At 42.6% G+C, this 19,270-nt stretch overlaps 2 protein-coding genes across 5 annotated transcripts; one reads left to right on the forward strand and one right to left on the reverse strand.

Moving 5' to 3' along the window:
* The first annotated feature begins 250 nt into the window (after nucleotides 1–250).
* Nucleotides 251–2,610, forward strand: exosc8 (exosome component 8). The gene is made up of 11 exons (XM_048268331.1): nucleotides 251–329; nucleotides 609–645; nucleotides 744–807; nucleotides 900–973; nucleotides 1,067–1,112; nucleotides 1,210–1,315; nucleotides 1,395–1,440; nucleotides 1,522–1,618; nucleotides 1,732–1,852; nucleotides 2,065–2,168; nucleotides 2,387–2,610. The coding sequence occupies exons 1-11, from the start codon at nucleotides 313–315 to the stop codon at nucleotides 2,497–2,499; spliced, it is 825 nt and encodes a 274-aa protein (XP_048124288.1). The 5' UTR covers nucleotides 251–312; the 3' UTR covers nucleotides 2,500–2,610.
* An 844-nt stretch (nucleotides 2,611–3,454) lies between these two features.
* On the reverse strand, nucleotides 3,455–17,225 carry supt20 (SPT20 homolog, SAGA complex component). Of its 4 annotated transcripts, none has more exons than XM_048268110.1 (24): nucleotides 17,030–17,225; nucleotides 16,445–16,535; nucleotides 16,296–16,331; nucleotides 16,056–16,181; nucleotides 15,779–15,905; nucleotides 15,509–15,612; nucleotides 15,096–15,212; nucleotides 14,853–14,906; nucleotides 14,134–14,273; nucleotides 12,619–12,775; nucleotides 12,392–12,448; nucleotides 12,207–12,278; nucleotides 11,845–12,014; nucleotides 11,526–11,558; nucleotides 11,297–11,414; nucleotides 10,944–11,040; nucleotides 10,374–10,523; nucleotides 9,832–10,153; nucleotides 9,256–9,386; nucleotides 6,284–6,339; nucleotides 6,051–6,161; nucleotides 5,726–5,822; nucleotides 4,717–4,817; nucleotides 3,455–3,684 (listed from the first exon to the last, which is right to left on the reverse strand). In XM_048268110.1, the coding sequence occupies exons 2-24, from the start codon at nucleotides 16,445–16,447 to the stop codon at nucleotides 3,544–3,546; spliced, it is 2,520 nt and encodes an 839-aa protein (XP_048124067.1). In that variant the 5' UTR covers nucleotides 16,448–16,535; nucleotides 17,030–17,225; the 3' UTR covers nucleotides 3,455–3,543. The 4 variants fall into 4 exon arrangements, with proteins under 4 accessions (XP_048124067.1, XP_048124050.1, XP_048124060.1 ...); XM_048268093.1 differs by having other exon boundaries at nucleotides 9,256–9,389; XM_048268103.1 differs by having other exon boundaries at nucleotides 9,256–9,389; nucleotides 16,939–17,225.
* Between the last annotated feature and the right edge of the window lie 2,045 nt (nucleotides 17,226–19,270).

Consider the following 19,270-nt stretch of genomic DNA (forward strand, 5'->3'; position numbering starts at 1 on the left):
ATGTACCTTAATGTATCGAGGTCTGGTAAAATGAATCATGATAAATGATATCTACTTCGATCAAATACAACGTTGGTTATGCAACATGCTGTTACTGATCATATCAGGATAGTTAAAAAATCAGCAATGTTTCGTAATTTCAATTTATATTTTTATATCGCTTTTTTTTTTTTTTTTTTTTTTTTTTTTTCATTACCATAGGTTAGAACATATGGTAAAAGCCAGCGTTTACACCACACACATAATCCGACTGTACGTGTCGAATCTGCAGACGCAGAATCAACGTGCACTCACGTGGTAAATCAAAACATCATGGCGGAAGGATTCAAGTAGGTGTTACACCTCACACTAAATAGATATTTTTAAGTCAATGTGAAAAGCTTAGCTTTAATGTTTGTTATCGTATTAAAGGGGAGAACAACTATGAGAGAAGCATAATTAAATTCAAGAAACAGTGCCATGCAATAAAGCATCTTAATTTAAGCCTTCCGTTTGGTCACTTAGCTGTCAGCTAACGATAGCTAAATAATGTGTGATCAGTGATCACTTTTTCAGTAAAGAATAATGCGTAGATTAGTAATTTGGTTCCATTTCTTAATTTTGTTTAGGACTGCAGACCCGTTGGAATATCACAAGAGTTTCTTGGTAAGTTCCTCAGACACGTGTGAACATTTGTGCTGTAGTACTCGTTTGTGCTGGTTGACAAAAAGTGATGGTTGACGTCAAAGCATGTTCTCTCGTAGAAAGAAAACTGTCGTCCTGATGGACGGGAACTTGATGAGTTCAGGACAACAACGTTAAATATAGGTATGCCATGCTTGGTGTTTGTATATAGTCGTGTCAGGTTTGTGTGTGGTTTAAAAGTGGCATATTCGGCTTCAAATACCCTCTCTCTCCAGGTCCCATATCAACAGCTGAAGGTTCTGCCTTGGTTAAGATTGGAAACACAACTGTGATGTGTGGCATAAAAGCGGTAATCCTCTAATTCGTTTCAAATCAATATGTTCTACACCACCCACAAACACATAAAAAAAAAAAACATGCACTTCTGATTTATTTTGTGTAGGAACTGGCCCTTCCTCCATCTGATACACCAGATAAGGGCTACATAGGTAAGTTGTCTATGAGTACTGATTGGCATTACTAATTTTGTGTTACCACTCAGTGTTTTCTCATAGATATTTTCTGCCATTTGTTTTCATGTTTCAGTGCCCAATGTGGACATACCCCCACTTTGCATGTCAAAGGTCCGGTCTGGTCCACCTGAAGAGCAAGCTCAGGCTGCTAGCCAGTTTATCGCTGACATAATAGAAAGGTATGTGATGGTCTCACCCCTACTAACTGCTGTGGTTTGCTGTTTCACTCAGTTTTAGTAACAATCCTCTCTTGTTCAGTTCAGAGATTATCTGGAAAGAAGACTTGTGTATTGAAAAGGAAAAGGTAGAGCTGAATCATTTTTAAATAGTATTTGAGTTTTGAAAAGTTGATGAAGACTAACATTACACTTTACTGGGTTCACAGCTTTGCTGGGTTCTGTACTGTGATATAATGTGTTTGGATTATGATGGAAACTTACTGGATAGCTGCATTGTTGCACTGCTTGCTGCCCTTAAGAACAGTAAGTTATTTTCCATGCCAAATGGTCGAAACCATAGTCTATAGTCGAAACATATATAACAAAGAATACATTCTAGCTAAGTCTGTACAACTGATTTGTCCATTAATTTTCAGCACTACTCCCAAAGGTCACAATAAACAAAGAAACAGACTTACCTGAAGTGGATCTCTTAGAGAAATGCCCCATTAATATAAATAGACAACCTGTTGGGTCTTCATTTGCTGTATTTGACAAGTAAGCCTGTCTTTTTCTTTTGAGAAAGTTATGCACACACAAAATTCTATAGAAATGTTGTCATATTTATGATTTTGTATGTGAATGTTTTACTATTGTGGCGATGATGGACCTCAGATGTAGGGCCAATCTATTTGTCAATCTACAAAATGTAACATGGTAGGTGGGACATGAGTCATAGAGCAACCCGCAAACCTTGTTCCTTTTTTTAGCACGATCATCGTTGATCCCACGGCAGATGAGGAGAGCTTAGCTACTGCAGTCATGACTTTGGTCATAGACGAAGAGGGCCGCCTGTGTACTGCACACAAACCAGGTATGAACACCTCTTATAAGTATGGTTAGTATTTCTATTCACATTGCAGCTTCTGTATTTTTACCATTAGCTGTGTACTCGTTGTGCTGTAGTTTGTAGGTGTTCAACTTGTGTAAAATTGCTTTTCTAAGCTATATAATGATGGCAAAAAAATATATTAAAACAAATGATGTTACAAGTGCAATCAAGGTTAAGAGTTTCTATTCTCTCCATTACAGGCGGTACTACACTCTCTGGGGAGAAACTTCAAGACTGCATGGGTCGGGCAGTCACACGGCACCGAGAGATCAGCAAACTGGTGGACAAAATCTTACAGAGTATGAAGAAATGATGGGACACATCAGATCTGTTTTTCTTTTGTCTAAAAATTTTATTTTCCACTGTCAATATATACTTTGTTTTCTATCACAATAAAACTGCTGACAAAGACCATTTATAAAAATCTGTCTTAGCCACCAGATATTCTTTTTTTTTCACATAGACCATTCCCTTCACCATCAACAGCTCAGGAATATACACAAGCTTTCTGTACTTACAATAAAATGGTGGGATGTGCTCCATTTACAAAAAAAAAAAGAAAATAGTAATCAATGCATGCTATGAACAGGCCCTTCATTCAGTTAATGACTCTACTGTATTCTCAAATACATGAAGTTGAGAAACGGAAGAATCAGGCACATCTGTTAAACTCTACAGTTAACTATAGTTTTACTCCTCATTTCCACTGGAAGGGCTATTTGTGTGCTGAAATGAAACAATGCTGTAATGAACCCAACAACAGTCTGAAATTCAGCTTTGGACTACATGGTAAAACTGCATACAAAAACGCAGAACAGTTTCTTTTGTCACATAACAGCAGAGCAAGAATCAACAAGGCCCGTTCTTAACACTGTTTATGAAATTAGGCCAGGATTTAAAAGAAAGAGTTTAAAAGTAACCTTCTATCAAGAAAGAAACATAATTTCTAACAACTACTATCTGCCTGGTTTGTTTTGACCATTTCATCAGTTTGGTGTTAGGCATTTGTTTGCCTTTGATAACCTAAACCTACACCTCGAGAACTACTACATCCTGGACCTTGTTTAATGTCAAAACAAATGCCATTTGGTGTATCAAGTTCTTTTGTTAAAAATGTATTAAGAGTTACAATCATAATTTACATACAAAAAATGCACAGCCTCTCTAAATATAGGTTCACCCTTTTAAAATGCTTTTGTCGAAAATGTACATAATGAGTTTGCCACCTGTTTCTAGGACTGTGGATTATAAAAATGATAAAAGGTTGGTCTCTGGGGACATTTCCACAGACACATTTGTCTTTATTTAGAAGAGAGGAGTTGCAGCGGCGTGACTGAATTTGGAGGAGGTGTGGGGTCTAGGGTGTGCTGCGCTTCCGTTTACTTCTTGCTTGGCTGGCGGAATGCTGCTGTTGCTGTGGCAGCCCCACCTGCGGTCCCGCCCCCGCTGCCATAGCCATTTGCTGCTGCTGCTGCATTTGGTGCTGCAAGAATTGCAACTGAAAGGCAAAGGACAAAACAAAAGGTTAACAGATGCAACCGAGCTAACCCTTATCAACAGGCAACCATCTATTCAAGGGATGTGATGACGAGAGAGAGAGAGAGCAGCAAGACAAAAAGGTTAGTGTTGATGCATGGATGAGAGCGCTTTGAGGCTGGGGGAAATGGAGAGAGGAAGGGAAGGAAGGAAGGAAGGAATGGTTGGGGAAGAAAAACAGGCTACACACACACACACACACACACACACACACCACACTTGAGGCAGTGGCCGAAAGTGCGCAAAAGGGGTATAGTCAAGCAGCACCAGTGGCACAGACAAATCTGCCACCAGGCCTTGTGCAGACCTCTGTGTGAGCCACAGACTAACAGAGCCCTGTGGCCATGCCTGGAACTGCAGTAAGTCAGCAACTTCAACTCATCACGCTCCTTAGCCAGGCTTTGTTTTACAGAGTGCAGGAAGAAGGAATGACTGGGTTCTTATGTGTTGGTTTATCTTTATGTGTGGTGGGTAAAACAGGAGTATATAACAGGGATTCATGATATATGACCTATTTGTTTAAAAAATATAAGATCCTTATTTTAAGTTTTTAACTTTTGTGCAAACATGCCTTGCAACCTTAGGAAACATGCCACATGAGCAACTGCCATTTCAGTAGTGAGTGCCACAAGCTCTGCCTGAGTGCATTACAGGAAGGAAGGGTTTTTTGTGTTACAATACACAATTTAGCTTTTACACCTACACAAAGAGTACAGATAACTTCGATGTATATCATGTGACTTATTGGCTGCCGATGATATCTAGATTGAAACTAGCCATCCCATTAGGACATAGCTTTCTATTGTACAGAGTTTACAGGTTTACAGTGTGAAGAGCGTGGGGAAAGGATGAAGAGACGCGTATCAGAACACCTCTAATGATCTCAGCAGCCATCCTCATCGCAGCAGCCACAGCAGCTGGGGAGGGTTGAAAGCACATGGCAAAACACAAGAGAACGTCTAACAGGTGAGCTCAGTCAAAGTTGCTGCATTACTTGGATCTGTGGCTGGTGCTGCTGTTGCTGCTGTTGCTGGAGCCTTGGAGACGGCAGGCTGGGCCCAGGCCTCTCCAGACCGCAGCCCAGCTGCGACAGCACTATGGGCAGGCACCCGCGGTGGGGGGAGGGGGCAAGGGGTGGTCGGGGTTGTGGTAATGGGCCAACAATAGGGATGGGAGGAGAAGAGGGATGGGGAGGGTAGGGGATGGGGGGGAGGCAGGGTCAACAACAGAAACTCAATACAGAATGTAGCAGAAAAAGGATACATTTTTTTTAGATATGTTTGAAAAAAACAATGAATCTTCCGATTCATTTTTGATGAGCCTACTTAAGCTGTTAGACTAAGATGTATTAGTCTATTTTTGGGCTGTTAGTATATATTATGTTTAAAATACAACTCCACTACAGTTGTAGGCTAAATGTTTACTACAGTATATGTACTGTTAGATGGAGTGTGTGGATGCAACTAAACAAAGCTGCGAAATTTTAAGTTCAGAAAGGAAAAGTCCTTCTGTGTTTGGGCTCTTTTCCTGAGCACCGAAGCAACAGATTTACTGTACCATTACTACAGACAGAAAAGTTTGACAGCAGCAATGACACTTTTTCCTGAGACATTATAGGCAAAAACAAACCACTATTGGAAAAAATAATGGAAAATTACTACGGAAGACTGCCATGCTTAACATGATCCTGATGAACTGAAAGGCCATTGTTGTCAGATATGGCATAACTGATGTTTTGCCCCACCTGAACAGTTTTCACAATTACCATAGAAATTGCCACACTGAAATTTTGTGCACATCTAGGGAGCTCAACAAGCCCAAAAAGTGACTTAAAAATTATGTTTCATTCATTTAGGTAGCATCCTTGCTGTATGTCCAAAATAGCTGACTGTCACCTAAATGGCTGCCAAGTGCCAAGTTTCTGAACTTGGGCTTTCCAGCGCTGGTAACAAGAATGACATTATATAGTGTAAGTGCAATGATATGTGTGTTTGTGGCCATACCAGCAGCCTGCGAAGACATGAATCCTCCAACTCCAGTCAGGTTGATGACGGCTGTTTGCTGGGCTCCAAGGCCCTGATCAGCACCAGTTTGATCAGTCTGGTCAGACAACAGACAACATTTAATTTGTTGACACAGCTTTGTGAATATATGAAATCAAAACTCCTGAACTAAATACAAGTTTAGATTCTTGTATTGTCAAAGCAGATGTAATGCAATTAGGAAACGGTATTATCACACTGGTACCATGTGTAAGAAGGTTCTGAAGTATTATGGACTTTTGGCCTGATCTGAGAAGAGCGTTATTACAGAAAGCCCCTGACTCACCAACTCCCCCTGTTGTTGTGGGCTGGATGTGGTCGACTGGCTATTCTGCTGCTGCGGGGAAAACTGGGACAGCTGTGGCTGTTGCAGTGGGTTGAAGATCATCTGAGGGATCTGAGTCACAGGACAATATCATCAGCATAACCCTCTCATGGCAACAGAGGAACCCAGGACTCTCCTTTCACAATGGTATCCTACATGCTGTATTTCTTAGGGAACAAGAGCCAACGTCTCACCTGGAGCAGATTCAGAGGTCTTAATCCTTGGGTGTTGTTCAGACTGAATGGGTTCCCTGTTTGACACAAAAAGTAACACTCAGACCAGAACTCAGCTCTTGGCTGTAGAAACAATTAGGGGTGGAACAATACAGTCAACTCACGATTCGTTTTAATACGAGATTCAGGACTATACATACATTCAGGAGTTTGATACACTTACTATGCAGCCTATTCAACACAACTGAAATCAAACTAGGATCTCAAAGTTAAAGTAAACTACAAATAAAATTGATCAAAAACCCTTCCTAAAAATTAAAGGAAAAATAAGAATAAATCATGTCTTCACATACTGTCATACTGTCTTCACATACTCAGTTAAATAGTTTTTCACAAGAACTTGTGTATTTTAAGTCAATTAAGTATAAGTATAAGTATAGTATAAGTATATATACTTTTTTGATCCCGTGAGGGAAATTTGGTCTCTGCATTTAACCCAATCGGTGAATTAGTGAAACACAAACAGCACACAGTGAACACACAGTGAGGTGAAGCACACACTAATCCCGGCGCAGTGAGCTGCCTGGTTCAACGGCGGCGCTCGGGGAGCAGTGAGGGGTTAGGTGCCTTGCTCAAGGGCACTTCAGCCGCGGCCCACTGGTCGGGGCTCGAACCGGCAACCCTCCGGTTACAAGTTCAGAGTGCTAACCAGTGGGCCATGGCTGCCCAGTAAATTACCGGTAGGGTTGGGTATCGTTTCAAATTGAACGATTCCGATTCCAATTCCGATTTCTTATTTCGATTCCGGTTCCTAACGATTCTCGATTCCGTTTTTTTTTTTTAAAGGCAGGGTCAAAAAAAGTTTAGGATATTTTAAATGAGCTAGCTAACCAACAGTCTTTCTCAGGGTATCTGCACATTTTCCAAGTGCAAATTTAAAGACTTTTTAAGACCTTTTCAAGACATCTAAATGAAAATTAAGACTATACCACGGCAAAAAGATATATATGACTGTTTATGAAATAGTTGTTTTCCCTACTAATTTTAACCCCCACCCCATTTTGGATGTCTACAGAAGTTACCAAATATACTTTGGCGAAAGAAAAATAATTGTGTGTGAATTACCTTCACAGCTATAAATGCCCAATTTTAGGGTCTGGGCTGCTTGCTTTTGAAGCTGGCTGTACATATTTTGTTTTGCTTACTGCTGAGGCTGACTGTTCTTCACCTGTGTCTGTAGTAGCCTAGGGCTACTTGCCAAAGACATGTGCACTGGACTGGATTCCCTTCAATATTTTTTTCAAAGTTAGACTAAGCTATTTACATATTTTAATAAGCCTACTTTATATAATTTACTATGTGCATCTATTGTCCAATATGCAGCACAGCAAATTAAAGTTAATCCACTACTTTACATTTTGCATACCAGTTGTATCTAAACCAACCAAAGCTTGACTGAAACATTGTAAAACCATTGACTTGTTTTAAATTAATTAAGAGACAGGTCCTCCTCGCATGATCCTGCTGAAAACTGCTGGTTTCATCTCAAGCACGCACGTATTATGAACGCACATATTTTTTTTTTTTTTTATGTAGCAGTCGCCGATATTCAAAAAATATGCGGTTATATTTCAACTTTTGCGAAGTAGGCCTAGCCTACTGGGAAACGCTGGTAAGCAAGCTGCTGGCAGATATTACAGGTAGGCTATTATAACTTAGACAGATATTTTCTTCCGTAGGCTAGGCCATCAACACACGCTGGAAAGATGCAAACGGATCAACTTAACATATACAGTATTTCCTCCTGATTGCGAAGCACTGAACATAATTTGACCAGCAGTCTTCGCGTCCAGAGTTTGTGAAACGATGCTGCGTCCGAGCAAAGACTTTAGATGCCAAGCGCAACTCCAAAAAGAACAAATGAGCGTCTGGCTTCAGGCTACGCCGGACAGGGCTTTTAAAATCCATATGTCTGGCCTAAATTTGAACATGAACCTATCGCTAACTGGCTTACCAACTCTTTCTCCCGCTCATTCTACCATAGGCTCCCTCATTCCACGTAGGCTACCTGTCTATCTCTCAGGCCTCAGCTACACCACGAAAACGTCAGGCATCTTATTTTGTACATAGGCCTACTGTATTATTACCGTTTTCACACCTTTAACCAAACCCGTGAAAAACATCTTTCTCCCCGTAGCCTAATAGCCTAGTCACTTATACAATTCTTGAAACTGGATGGAGACATCACTCGCTCTCTTGCACTCGCTGGCGGTCCCATACGCACATTTAATACCTCTCTTTCGAAAATTCAGTTGTATTTAAGACGTTTTAAGGATCCGCGGGAACACTGCTTTCTGAATGAAATAGTCTGACATTCTCCATGAATTTTTATTCTATGAACTATGGGCTTCTTCGTTGGTGTTCAGCCGTTTCTTCTTCCGGTCGGCGGCCTGAGATTCGAAACTAGGAATCGAAATTTAAACTTTTCAACGATTCCGGGTAAATCGCAAAGATAGTCCCGGTTCCAAACAATACGCGATATTCGATACCCAAGCCTAATTACCGGTACATATTTTGTAATAGCCATTTTACATTTTTGGACCGTGAAATGCTATGGTGCATTGTGACATTCCAAGGTTCACATTGTTATTCTTTTTACCATTGCGGTACAATTGTGCATTGTTACACCCCTAGAAACAATATCTCCCTGCCAATCTCAATGCCATGTTGCACAGGTACAGACACTGTATAAAGAGTAGCCACATCTTCCCTTCACTTTTAAACTATGTTAACCACTTTCTCTTCTAAGCTAAAATAAATACTTTAAAAGAGAAAGTACTGTGCATCAACTCTCAATACGCTTCACAACACTACCCTAACCAGCCCCTCCGTTTTGGTGTGTTTCAGTTCTTTTTCTTTTTGTCCCCCCACACTGGCTCACACATGTCAACTATGCTAAGAGTATTTAGTGAGGGGAAGTGAAGGTGTCATACCAGCCTGCGCTGCGGACTGCATGGTGGGCAGAGCTCCTGACATGAGGCCACCAGAGGGCAGTATTCCACTCAGGTTGATCCCAGGACTGCAGCCCAGCATGGGGTTGGAGCCTCCCATCAACGTCTGCGGACTGCTGTGTACAAGACAGACAAGCAGACACACACGCATGAAAAGAAAGAAAGGAAAGACACACATACAGGAACATGTGAAATAAGGTGAAAGCCTGTTCAATTTCAGTGAATTTTAACTTACGTATAAGTTAAAATTTGGATAGATAGATAGATAGATAGATAGATAGATAGATAGATACTTTATTGATCCCCAGGGGAAATTCAAGAAATATCTTTTTTTTTTTTTTTTTTAATTCGTATCAGAATCTCTTGAGTACTTAACTAATTCCATTTATGAAACAGCCTGACAACTGACAAATGTGTCTGTACGGTTCAATTTAACTGTATTTCTTTAGTTTGTTTGAGTTCCTGAGTGGTCATCATTTAGTCACATTTGACACAAATGTGGGGCTCATTTGTGTGTCCTCCTCAAAGTGCACAATACCACTGACTACACTCACTTACCAAACGGACCCGACCACGTTGATGAAGTTGAGCCCGGTCGGGCTGGCCATGACCTGGGAGGAAGTGGTGCCGGTACTGATGGATGTGGGCAGGGGGATGGTCATGACGGGCAGGGCCTGGCTCAGCGCCATCTGCTGCTGGGCGAACGGGGCGAGGAGTGTGGGCGGCTGCTGCTGCTGCTGCTGCTGCGCCGCCGCCACCACAGCTGCGTCCTGCGGCGTGGGCGTCACCGACGGCGTGGCACTCTGGCCGTCCGCCGGGTGTGGCGTGGAGCACGGCGTGTTCGTGGGGGTGGGCGTCGAAGGCTTTGGCGTCCCTGACCCTGGAGACAAATAAGCCATGATGAACACAACTGCACAAGACTGCACACATCAAACCCCAGCAAGATAAGGGGCCAAAAGCATCTCTCAACTATGCGCATTCATACACATGAATTCATTACGAATGTGTCGACAGTGCCTTTGAGACAGTCCACATTGTGGTGTCTCAGACTATCAGCATGTGGACAATGTCCAGAGGTAGGCGTCACAGGGAGCACTTACTCTGTGATGAGCCCATGGGGGAGAGGGCGGCCGGGGACAGCAGGCCGACCTGATCCATGGAGTGCTTCCGGGTCAGGGACTGGTTTTTAGCAGGCGGGGGAGTTGGGCACTTTAGATGACCTGAAGAGGTCTGTGAGCTATATGGATTACCTACAGGAAGGACGAAACATTTGTTCTCAATTTGTTCAAAGAAGAGCCTGCCAGTCTGGGTCAGTAAATTACTAAATATATTGATGAGTGAGGGCAAATAGATGCTGAAGGAGATTGCTTTTGTCACAGAGATGCCAATTCAATTGTTTTCAGGTCTGTTAGCTATTAATGTGGGCGGTGGCAGCGTAGTGGTTAAGGAACTGGGCTAGCATGCAGTAGTCAGAAAAGCCGTGCGTTCGATTCCTAGCTTCCACCGTTGTACCCTTGAGCAAGGCACTTAACCCGGAGTTGCCTCTGGGACAATGTAACACTGTCCTTGTAATATAATTGACATAAGTAAGTCGCTTTGGGAAAAAAAGCATCTGCTAAATGAATACATTTAAATGTAAAACAGCCTGCTGAGGTATTGGGGAGGGTTACCTGAGGTGCTAATGGCTGGCAGTTTGATGGGAGGTGGTCGGTGCCTAACTCCCTTTCCCAGAACTGAGGACTGCACAAGTCCTGAGAAAGTGTCAGTCTTCACACAAAGAAAGAGGGAGAGAAAGAGAAAGAGAGAGACATCCATACACAGCTAAGTCTGATAACAGCATACAGACATTAAGGTGTAAGACTCAACATTGTGGGACACTCCAGAGTTTTGTTAACGTTTAATTCAAAACGTTGGTGTGCGGTCTACAGTACCACTACAGGCAATCTGTAATGGTGAAACAAATGTTGCTTAGACAGCTTTTAGGGCTGTTTCCACTGCGGTGGCTAGCATAAGTGCTCCTCACCTCTGCCTCACGGTTCGGAGAGAGCGGCACCTGGGACACGGAGCTTCCCGAGTTGTGGGACATCTTCACCTGACACTTAACGTCCCTCTCATACACTTCCTTATACTGCTTCAAAAACCTAACGCACACACACACACACACACACACACACGTCAAAGACTGCAAAGACGGACAGACCACAAACCTATAAAGTAATACATGAAGATGTATGAACATAACTGAAACCTACCGGTCAGCATCAATCTTTGAACCTATTAGGAACCTGGACCCACATTTAGAGAAAAGAAGAGACAGACATATAAGGTCATTTCAGAGGTATGGATGCATTTGACCACAAGTTTATCACATGTCTTTAGATGGCTGAATAAGTGTCTGAGTACTCGGTGTTAAGAAGTGGCTATGTATATGGTTTGTAAACCTGCGTCAATGTATACTAATCAATTTACATTGCTGTCGTAAAAAAAATGTCAATCGATCAGTTTCGACAGACTTCAACATGTACTATACGACCATGTGTACTATACACAGCAAAGGCGCGGCTTGCTTACGGTGGATGGATGAGGTGAAGGTCCGGAGCGTCCTCCTCACTTTTGGAGTCTTTGGCGCTGTAGATTTTCCCATAGAACAGGGGATCTCCCACCGACTGGAACATGGTCACCTTCGTCTTCTGAGTCTGACCGTTTACCTCACACTCAAAAATGTAGTCATCTTTCACCTCCTGGAAATGGACAGATGAAAGCAACAACGACAAGGGGGAGTGAATTGTCAAGGGCAGAGAGAATGAGCAGGCCTCCAGCCATAGATGGTATAGCCATAGACATTAGGATTCTACAGCCTGTCTCTAGAAATTGGGAAAGTACAAAGTTGAACACTGAATTCCTAAAGCTTAGGCCAAAACAATATGGCTTACCTTTGCTGGCCAAACCATAGGCTGTGATTCTTCTATTTTCACTGACTTCTCCACCACTGCATACTTCTCCACCTTCAACCAAAGGAAAGGGCAAGTTGTGTTAACTCAGATCAAACTGGGAAAACAAACAATACTGGCCTTGCTTTGAAATTATGTGTTACAAGTGAGAGAAAAAAAAAACCCACGTCGATTTCTGACGGGACGGTGAGCTGGCAGGCGCTCTGTTTCCACATGTCAACGCTCTGTCCATGACATGACATGACAGGAAGGAGAGGAGGAAGAGCAGAGACAGAGAAAGAGAGAGAGAGATAGATAGATAGATAGAAAGAGAGAGAATTGTGTCAATAAGCAACATCTTCACTACAAGACATTTTGCACGCATACTAGACATATCTGGAGGTCGGGGTCTCACATTGCCGGCCTTGGAGATCTTGAGGTCTATTGAGGGTGCTGGTTTCCTCTCCTTCCTCTTCTGCAGGTAGTCAAAGAGCCGGAGCTGAGGCGGCGTGGGGAAGTGGGCCATCTCCAGCTGCCGGTTTAACGCAGCGCGTGAGTGCCTCTTGAAACACCTGTCAACACAATGGAACATGAGTTTTATTATTACAGTGAATAGCTGGAGCAAACATGTGGTAGGAGTTCTCCACCTCTGTGAGTGAGTTATGCTACAACAAAGAAGGTTCATGTTCAGAGTGTTTGCCTATCTGAAGTGTTTACCATGCCATCATATTCTAGGCTATGTCCATATGTAGCCGGGAATTTTTAAATGCAGAGATTTTTGAATGCGTTTTGGCCTTTTGTTCATACAAAAACTCTGTTGTGGGTCACTGAAAATTATCTCTAAAAACTCCAGGCAAAATTGATATGTTCAAAAAGAGCGTTTGCGTGTGCACAGGGAATACAGAGTTTTGGGATTGTGATGTGATTTCCTTTGTTTGAAATGTCAACAGTTTTAGCAGGCGGGGGAGTTTTTAGTCAACCATCACCATCTGTTTGTTTGATTACTGTTGACAACCTTTCCCTGCTGTTTTTGTGCATCAGTGTGAGCGGAATTATTTTGAAATGCTAGCATTTTAAAAATGCCCAGCTACATGGGACATAGCATAAATGGCAAAAAGATTTGTTTGTAAACAACACCTTGAATATGTTAGAAAACTACAAGGATTGAGAAAAATCTGCTTTCTGGAGTAGATTGGCACAAGATGCATTGTGTGGACATCTGCCTGAATAGGTGTGTTTTTCTGAGTGGTTATTGACATTCTTTTCTGTAATTTCACTGAAACTGAATTAAACAGTTTTATGTTTTGCTTACAGGGACTTTAAACCACAATTCTGTATAATTTGCCAGATGTGGGATTTAGATAAATAAAATTAAACTGAGAAGTACTGTTTGAGTAACTTAGATTGATGAAGACAGAAAAACACTCAAGGAAAAACAAGATGCCTCTTTTATCCTCTTTGAAACTCTTGGCATTACTGTTGACAAACAAACAGACCACAGTCTGTGCAGACAGCCAGACAGCTAAGCCAAGGACCTGGCCACTTATTTCTCACCGCTACAACAATCACCACCTCATCTGCAAATCAACATTATACCAGCGTCTCTACTCGCAACATTCATAGAGTGCACCAGCTTGTTCCATACCCACAGCAACATGCATCATTCTTCCAATAAAATTATCCTTTTCCAATGCAAGCTGACTTTATAAATAGGAACACAAAAGTCTCAAACAAACACAGACACACACACCGACACCAAAACAATGTCTCAGATCCTTACAAAACATTCCCCCCTCTTACACAAAAATAACCCCTATTTTTTCCAATGTGGGGTCAGAGCTCAGACCACACTACAAAACCACAGGCGGCTCTAGACCACACACACTAAACTGAAGACAGACATTAGCAGTATTCGCACACTGCATGTTACCGTTTCATGGAGCGCGTGTTCATCTTCTGTTTGTTGTAGAGAAGGCGGTTGGCTGTGCAGGTCACAGAGATGGAGGGGTCCAGGCAGAGAGGCTCTGCTGTGGCCAAGATCAGCTGAGACTCCAGCTGCAGCTTATCATCCTGACAGGGGAGACAAAAACAACAAACATGCAGGAAAACTACAGTTGGAATGCACTGCTATACAATTTAATATACAACCAATCCCAATCTAAAAATTGAAGCAGTCTGTTGGATATGTACATATCAGGCATTCAAAGCTAATGCTTGTTTATCTAATTTTTCCAGGGCTCTAAGAGTTCTGTGGCAAAATTAGTCAGTTAGGCGGGGATTACATTAGCCAGCGGCAAGCGGCAGGTTTCCTATTGTTCTCTATGGTTCGGCAGCAGAACGGTGGCAACGCTGGCGTAACGTTAGCGATGAACAAGCTGAGCGTTGAACTTGGTTCAACTTTCAAAGCGCAACGCGAGCGTATTTAATTGACAAACCATTTGTGTTGCTTAGGAACGTGATAAAACTTATTACGGTCTGAGCGTTGCGTTACGTTTGCCACTGGCTAATGTGATTCCCACCTTAAAGTCCATACTAAGTACAACTGGAAGACTAAGATTTAACATAACAGAACTCATGGAACAACAGCCTTTGTCCTGCAAAATCGGACTCATATAATGGTTGGGGTGACCCTTCCAGGGCGTGACTCACCTGGGTCCATCTGTGGTGGTCACTCGTCATCGAATGGACATCACAGATAAGGGTCTGAAAAGACCAGAGATGGAGTTCAAGAGAAAGTGTGAGGTGAAATGATTTTGAAGTGAGGCATCAGTACATGTTTGATGCCACACAACACCCCAAATGTACATTTAGGCTAGGTCCTCGAGCAGGGTGATGCTCTGAAACACGGCTTGGTTTGAATTTCTCCTCTGAGCTGATAATGAGGATAATCACCTGCATAGTAGGTCGTAATAAAATGTGATGGGTTTGACAGGAAGGAATCTTGGTGTTCCCAGACTGCCTGTAGTCTCGGACCTCGGCAATAACGCAGCCACAGTGGAATATATTCACCTTTACATAGTTCAAGAGAGAGGGCACCGGGAAATATTTGCATTAATACAGCTGACACACACCAACATGATGACTGCATTAGGAAAACAATACATTAGTACTTTAACTATACTGATCATTTAAAATAGAAAGTACATTAGGACTTTTAACTATACTGAAGTGGAAAAAATGTCCCTTCATCAGTGCAGTTCTTCCTTCTTTTTTTAAGTACATTACTAGTGATTACATTTAAAAACCCACTGACAGCACAAACACTGACAGTTTCCCCTTTATGACTGGGCAAAGATGACAGTCACCTGTGATTTTTCCAGAAGGTCAACTAGGACAGGGGGCAGCTCCTCAGCGTCGAGGTACTCCAACAATTCTGCCTCTTCATATGGTAGCCGAATCGTCTCTGAATCTAAAGGCAGTGAAGGAGACAAATATGTTTGTGACACTAGGTAAGGTAACAGAGACTACAATAGCACACTAAGACACCCTGACTGTAAGAATAGAGTCTAAAGTGAAGTGTATTTAATAAGTCCTGACTATCTTGATGAAACAGATTAAGCAAGAGCATAACCTACCAGATCCATTCTTTCCCCTCAGCATCAGCGAGTACCCATCATTCCCAGGGTATAAGTTAATCACAAGGCATGATATGGACTCCTGTGCAACCAACTTCTCAAGCAGATTGACATTTCTTCTCAGCTTCTACAGAAAATCACAACTGAGCATGAGCTTGTAGGGCATTTTAAGCAGGTGTGGCCACAGTTATGCAACCACTAGGGTTAAGTCTTTATTTGGAGGACTGCTTGACTGAGGTGCAAAAGGGTGATGGAAGTACAGCCAATTCAACTATACCTTCAACTCTGGTTCTTTTTCACATTCTTCAATGTATAACTCGTAGAGTTTCTGATATAATGATTTCCTCCCACTAGAAGAGGCTCTCCTCTTTGCAGGTCGCTGACGAGCGCTTTCAACGATGTACTGAAGAAAGAGGCAGCGTTTTATGAACATCTTGCATTGCAACAATGCTATAGATTTTTTGAATGCAATGCACATAGAAATCTAGTAATCTCCACAAGTAACATCAACATTTACCTCGGCCCGATCCAATGCATATTCCAAACACTGATGCTGTGGATTCAGAGAAAGCTATTAGCTACTTTCCTCTAATGTCACGGAGGACTTTCTTACATTTATGCCAGAATAGGTACAAGATCAAAAATTCCAAATTCAGAGACACTTACCATTGTTGTACAACACCAGTTGCTATGTGACAGGAGACGTTGCTGCCCTTTCCCCCGACACTGTCACCTCTGCAAATTTACCATCCAAGCCCTAAGACAAGCAAGCAATATCTTAAAACGCGATACAGTTTGTCTTTATGCCTTTATTTGCATTGCAACGAACTTATCTCATCGTTGCCTTCCAATTGCAATAGGCTACATCGATGGCAAACTGTAACCTTTCAACTATGGAGCGACTAGGGTTAGCCAAAGACAGTATTGCTAGCTAGCGAGACATGGCGAGCAAGTTCCCAGCCATCACTGTACTGCAAAGATTTGAGTATATATTACAAGTGCTGATGAAAGTTGAATAATCAATAACTGTGACAAGGAACCCTACGTCAAACCGTGTAGCTATGATGATGCCGTAACATTGGTCATCCATGTGTGATCATTCTGGAAGTTATGTTAACAAGAGATTGGCCGTTTCACAGGCTAACTGGTATGCCACTTACCCTGCAATGTCTTCAGGTTAGCAAGTTAAAATGGTGGAAATGCACAAAAACCAAATATGAACAAAAACGCCCGGCGCCATCAAGTACTTACACCGTGGATCGTAATCCCATTGGATGTACATTCCGTGCAACAAGCAAAAATATTCCAATTCCTTCAATGAAGTGAACTCGCGGCAGCCATTTCTCCAGCGTAACAACAAAGCCAAACTTCCGGTGTAAAGGGGGCGGGTCTTGAGCACAAAACTCAAACACCATCCGCTGTAGTTTTTCCTACTTCTCTCTCCTTGGGAATCAACGTTCTACCAGAATGACAGTCATAGACCAAAGTGATTAACTAGTCTTAGCAAAATGTGTCCCTTTTCACGTGTGTTAGAGGAATAGTAGCCTACTTAGGCCCACTAATTATATTAACAATAGTAAAAAGTGCCTACAAAATCTGTGCCAATGAAAAAGATTACAATACAGACATAATCATACTATGAAATGCATCCCATTCAGGTTGATGAGACTGTGAGACAGGCAAAAGGCAACAACCATCAGGAAAGGTAAGAACTGCAGTATACATTACACTCACAATGGCCATTCCAGAATCCTGTGGAATTCCAGAAGCATGGTGTAGTATTATTTTACACATATGCTTGTCTGCAGATGTCTCATGTCAGTTTGTAGAAAACATCCACACAAATGGGTCTATCAGTTCCCAGAGTCAGTGAGAGTGATGCAATTTTGAGCATATAGCAAGAATACAATTAAAAACATATTGCTAAAAAAAAAACACACTATCCAAGACCTATGCTGGCTTGATCTGCTTCCATGAGGTATTGGTGCAAGGATGGAGTGTCATTTCAAAATCTGATTACACTACAGTATGTGTTATTTAAAAAGTGGGAGGTCTTTGTGTTAATAGCCCTCAGCCTTCTACCTGATGGAAGGATCTTAAGGAGGTGGTTGGCAGGATGAGTTGCATCCAGCATGATTTCATGCCCTTGCGTTGCATGTGGGCCTTGTAGATTTCTGATAATAATAATAATAACAATAACTTCAATTTATATAGCACCTTTCAAGATACCCAAGGTCGCTTTACAAGAGTGGGAGTAGGGGGGCAGGGGCAGGGTAGCGGTTTAGGGAGGGTAGGCAAGAGAGAAGAGGTGTGTTTTGAGGTGCTTTTGGAACTGTGTCAGAGAAGTGGCGGAACGGATAGGAGGGGGCAGGGTGTTCCAAAGGGTAGGGGCAATTGTACAGAAAGCCCTGCCACCAAAGGTCTTGAGTCTGGTGCGGGGAGTGGAGAGTAAGTCCTTGCTGGTGGAGTGCAGGGACCCGGACTGGGTGTAATGGGTGGAGGAGGTCAGTGATGTATTTGGGTGCCAGTGAGTAAAGTGATTTGTAGGTGAGGAGGAGGATTTTGTAGCTGATGCGTTGTTTGATTGGCAGCCAGTGGAGTTTCTTAAGGATGGGGGTGATGTGCTGCCAGGGCTTGGTGTGGGTTAACACCCTGGCAGCTGAGTTCTGGACATACTGCAATCTGTCTAGGGCTTTGTTGGGCAGCCCAGACAGGACACCATTGCAGTAGTCCAGACGGGAGGTGACAAATGCATGAATGAGAGTTTCGGTGACTGAGTCGGTGAGTGACTGCCGGAGTCTTGAAATGTTACGGAGGTGAAAGAAGGCAGATTTGGTGATGATCTGGATGTGGAAACTGAATGAGAGTGTGGAGTCCATAATGACGCCCAGGTTCCGCACTTTGGGAGATGGGGAGGTGGGACAGCCGTCGATGACCAGGGTGAGGTCTCCAACCTTCCTGATAAGGGGGTGAGTTTGCAACCTATGATCTTCTCGGCTTCTGTAGCCTGTTCTGAACACTGGCATTTCCATACCAGACAGTAATAGAGAAGGAAAGAATACTCTCAATAGTGGCGCGATAGAATTGCAGCATCCCCTTGCAGGCCACCCCACATTTTCTTAGCTGCCGGAGAAAAAAGAGCCTCTGGTGGGCTTTGCTCATGATACAGCTCAGGTTCTCTCCCCATTTCATAGAGGATGAGACTATGGTCCCTAAGAACCTAAAGCTGCCCACCCGTTCCACCTCTACCCCATTGATGGTCAGGGGCTGGGACACTTGCCCCTTGTGGCGAAAATCCACTACCATTTCTTTGGTTTTTAAAACATTTAATTCTAATTGTGGTGGGAGCACCATTCCACTAGTGTGAGGACCTCGTTCCTGTAAGTCACGTCATCGTCCTTAGAGATAAGCCCTACCAATGTTGTGTCATCTGCAAATTTATACATCTTGACAGAGTCTGTATGTGATACACAATCATTAGTGTACAGTGAG

The sequence above is a fragment of the Alosa alosa genome, chromosome 2 (genome assembly GCF_017589495.1).
Source record: "Alosa alosa isolate M-15738 ecotype Scorff River chromosome 2, AALO_Geno_1.1, whole genome shotgun sequence".
NCBI lineage: Eukaryota > Metazoa > Chordata > Actinopteri > Clupeiformes > Clupeidae > Alosa > Alosa alosa.

Coding starts and splice junctions, on each gene's coding strand:
- supt20 (XM_048268093.1), bottom strand. Junction 9,390..9,831: donor AACGTGGTCGGGTCCGTTTG/GTAAGTGAGTGT, acceptor TCTTGTACACAG/CAGTCCGCAGACGTTGATGG. Junction 3,685..4,716: donor AGCACCAGCCACAGATCCAA/GTAATGCAGCAA, acceptor TTTGCCTTTCAG/TTGCAATTCTTGCAGCACCA.
- exosc8 (XM_048268331.1), top strand. Junction 974..1,066: donor TGATGTGTGGCATAAAAGCG/GTAATCCTCTAA, acceptor TATTTTGTGTAG/GAACTGGCCCTTCCTCCATC. Junction 1,316..1,394: donor ATCGCTGACATAATAGAAAG/GTATGTGATGGT, acceptor TCTCTTGTTCAG/TTCAGAGATTATCTGGAAAG.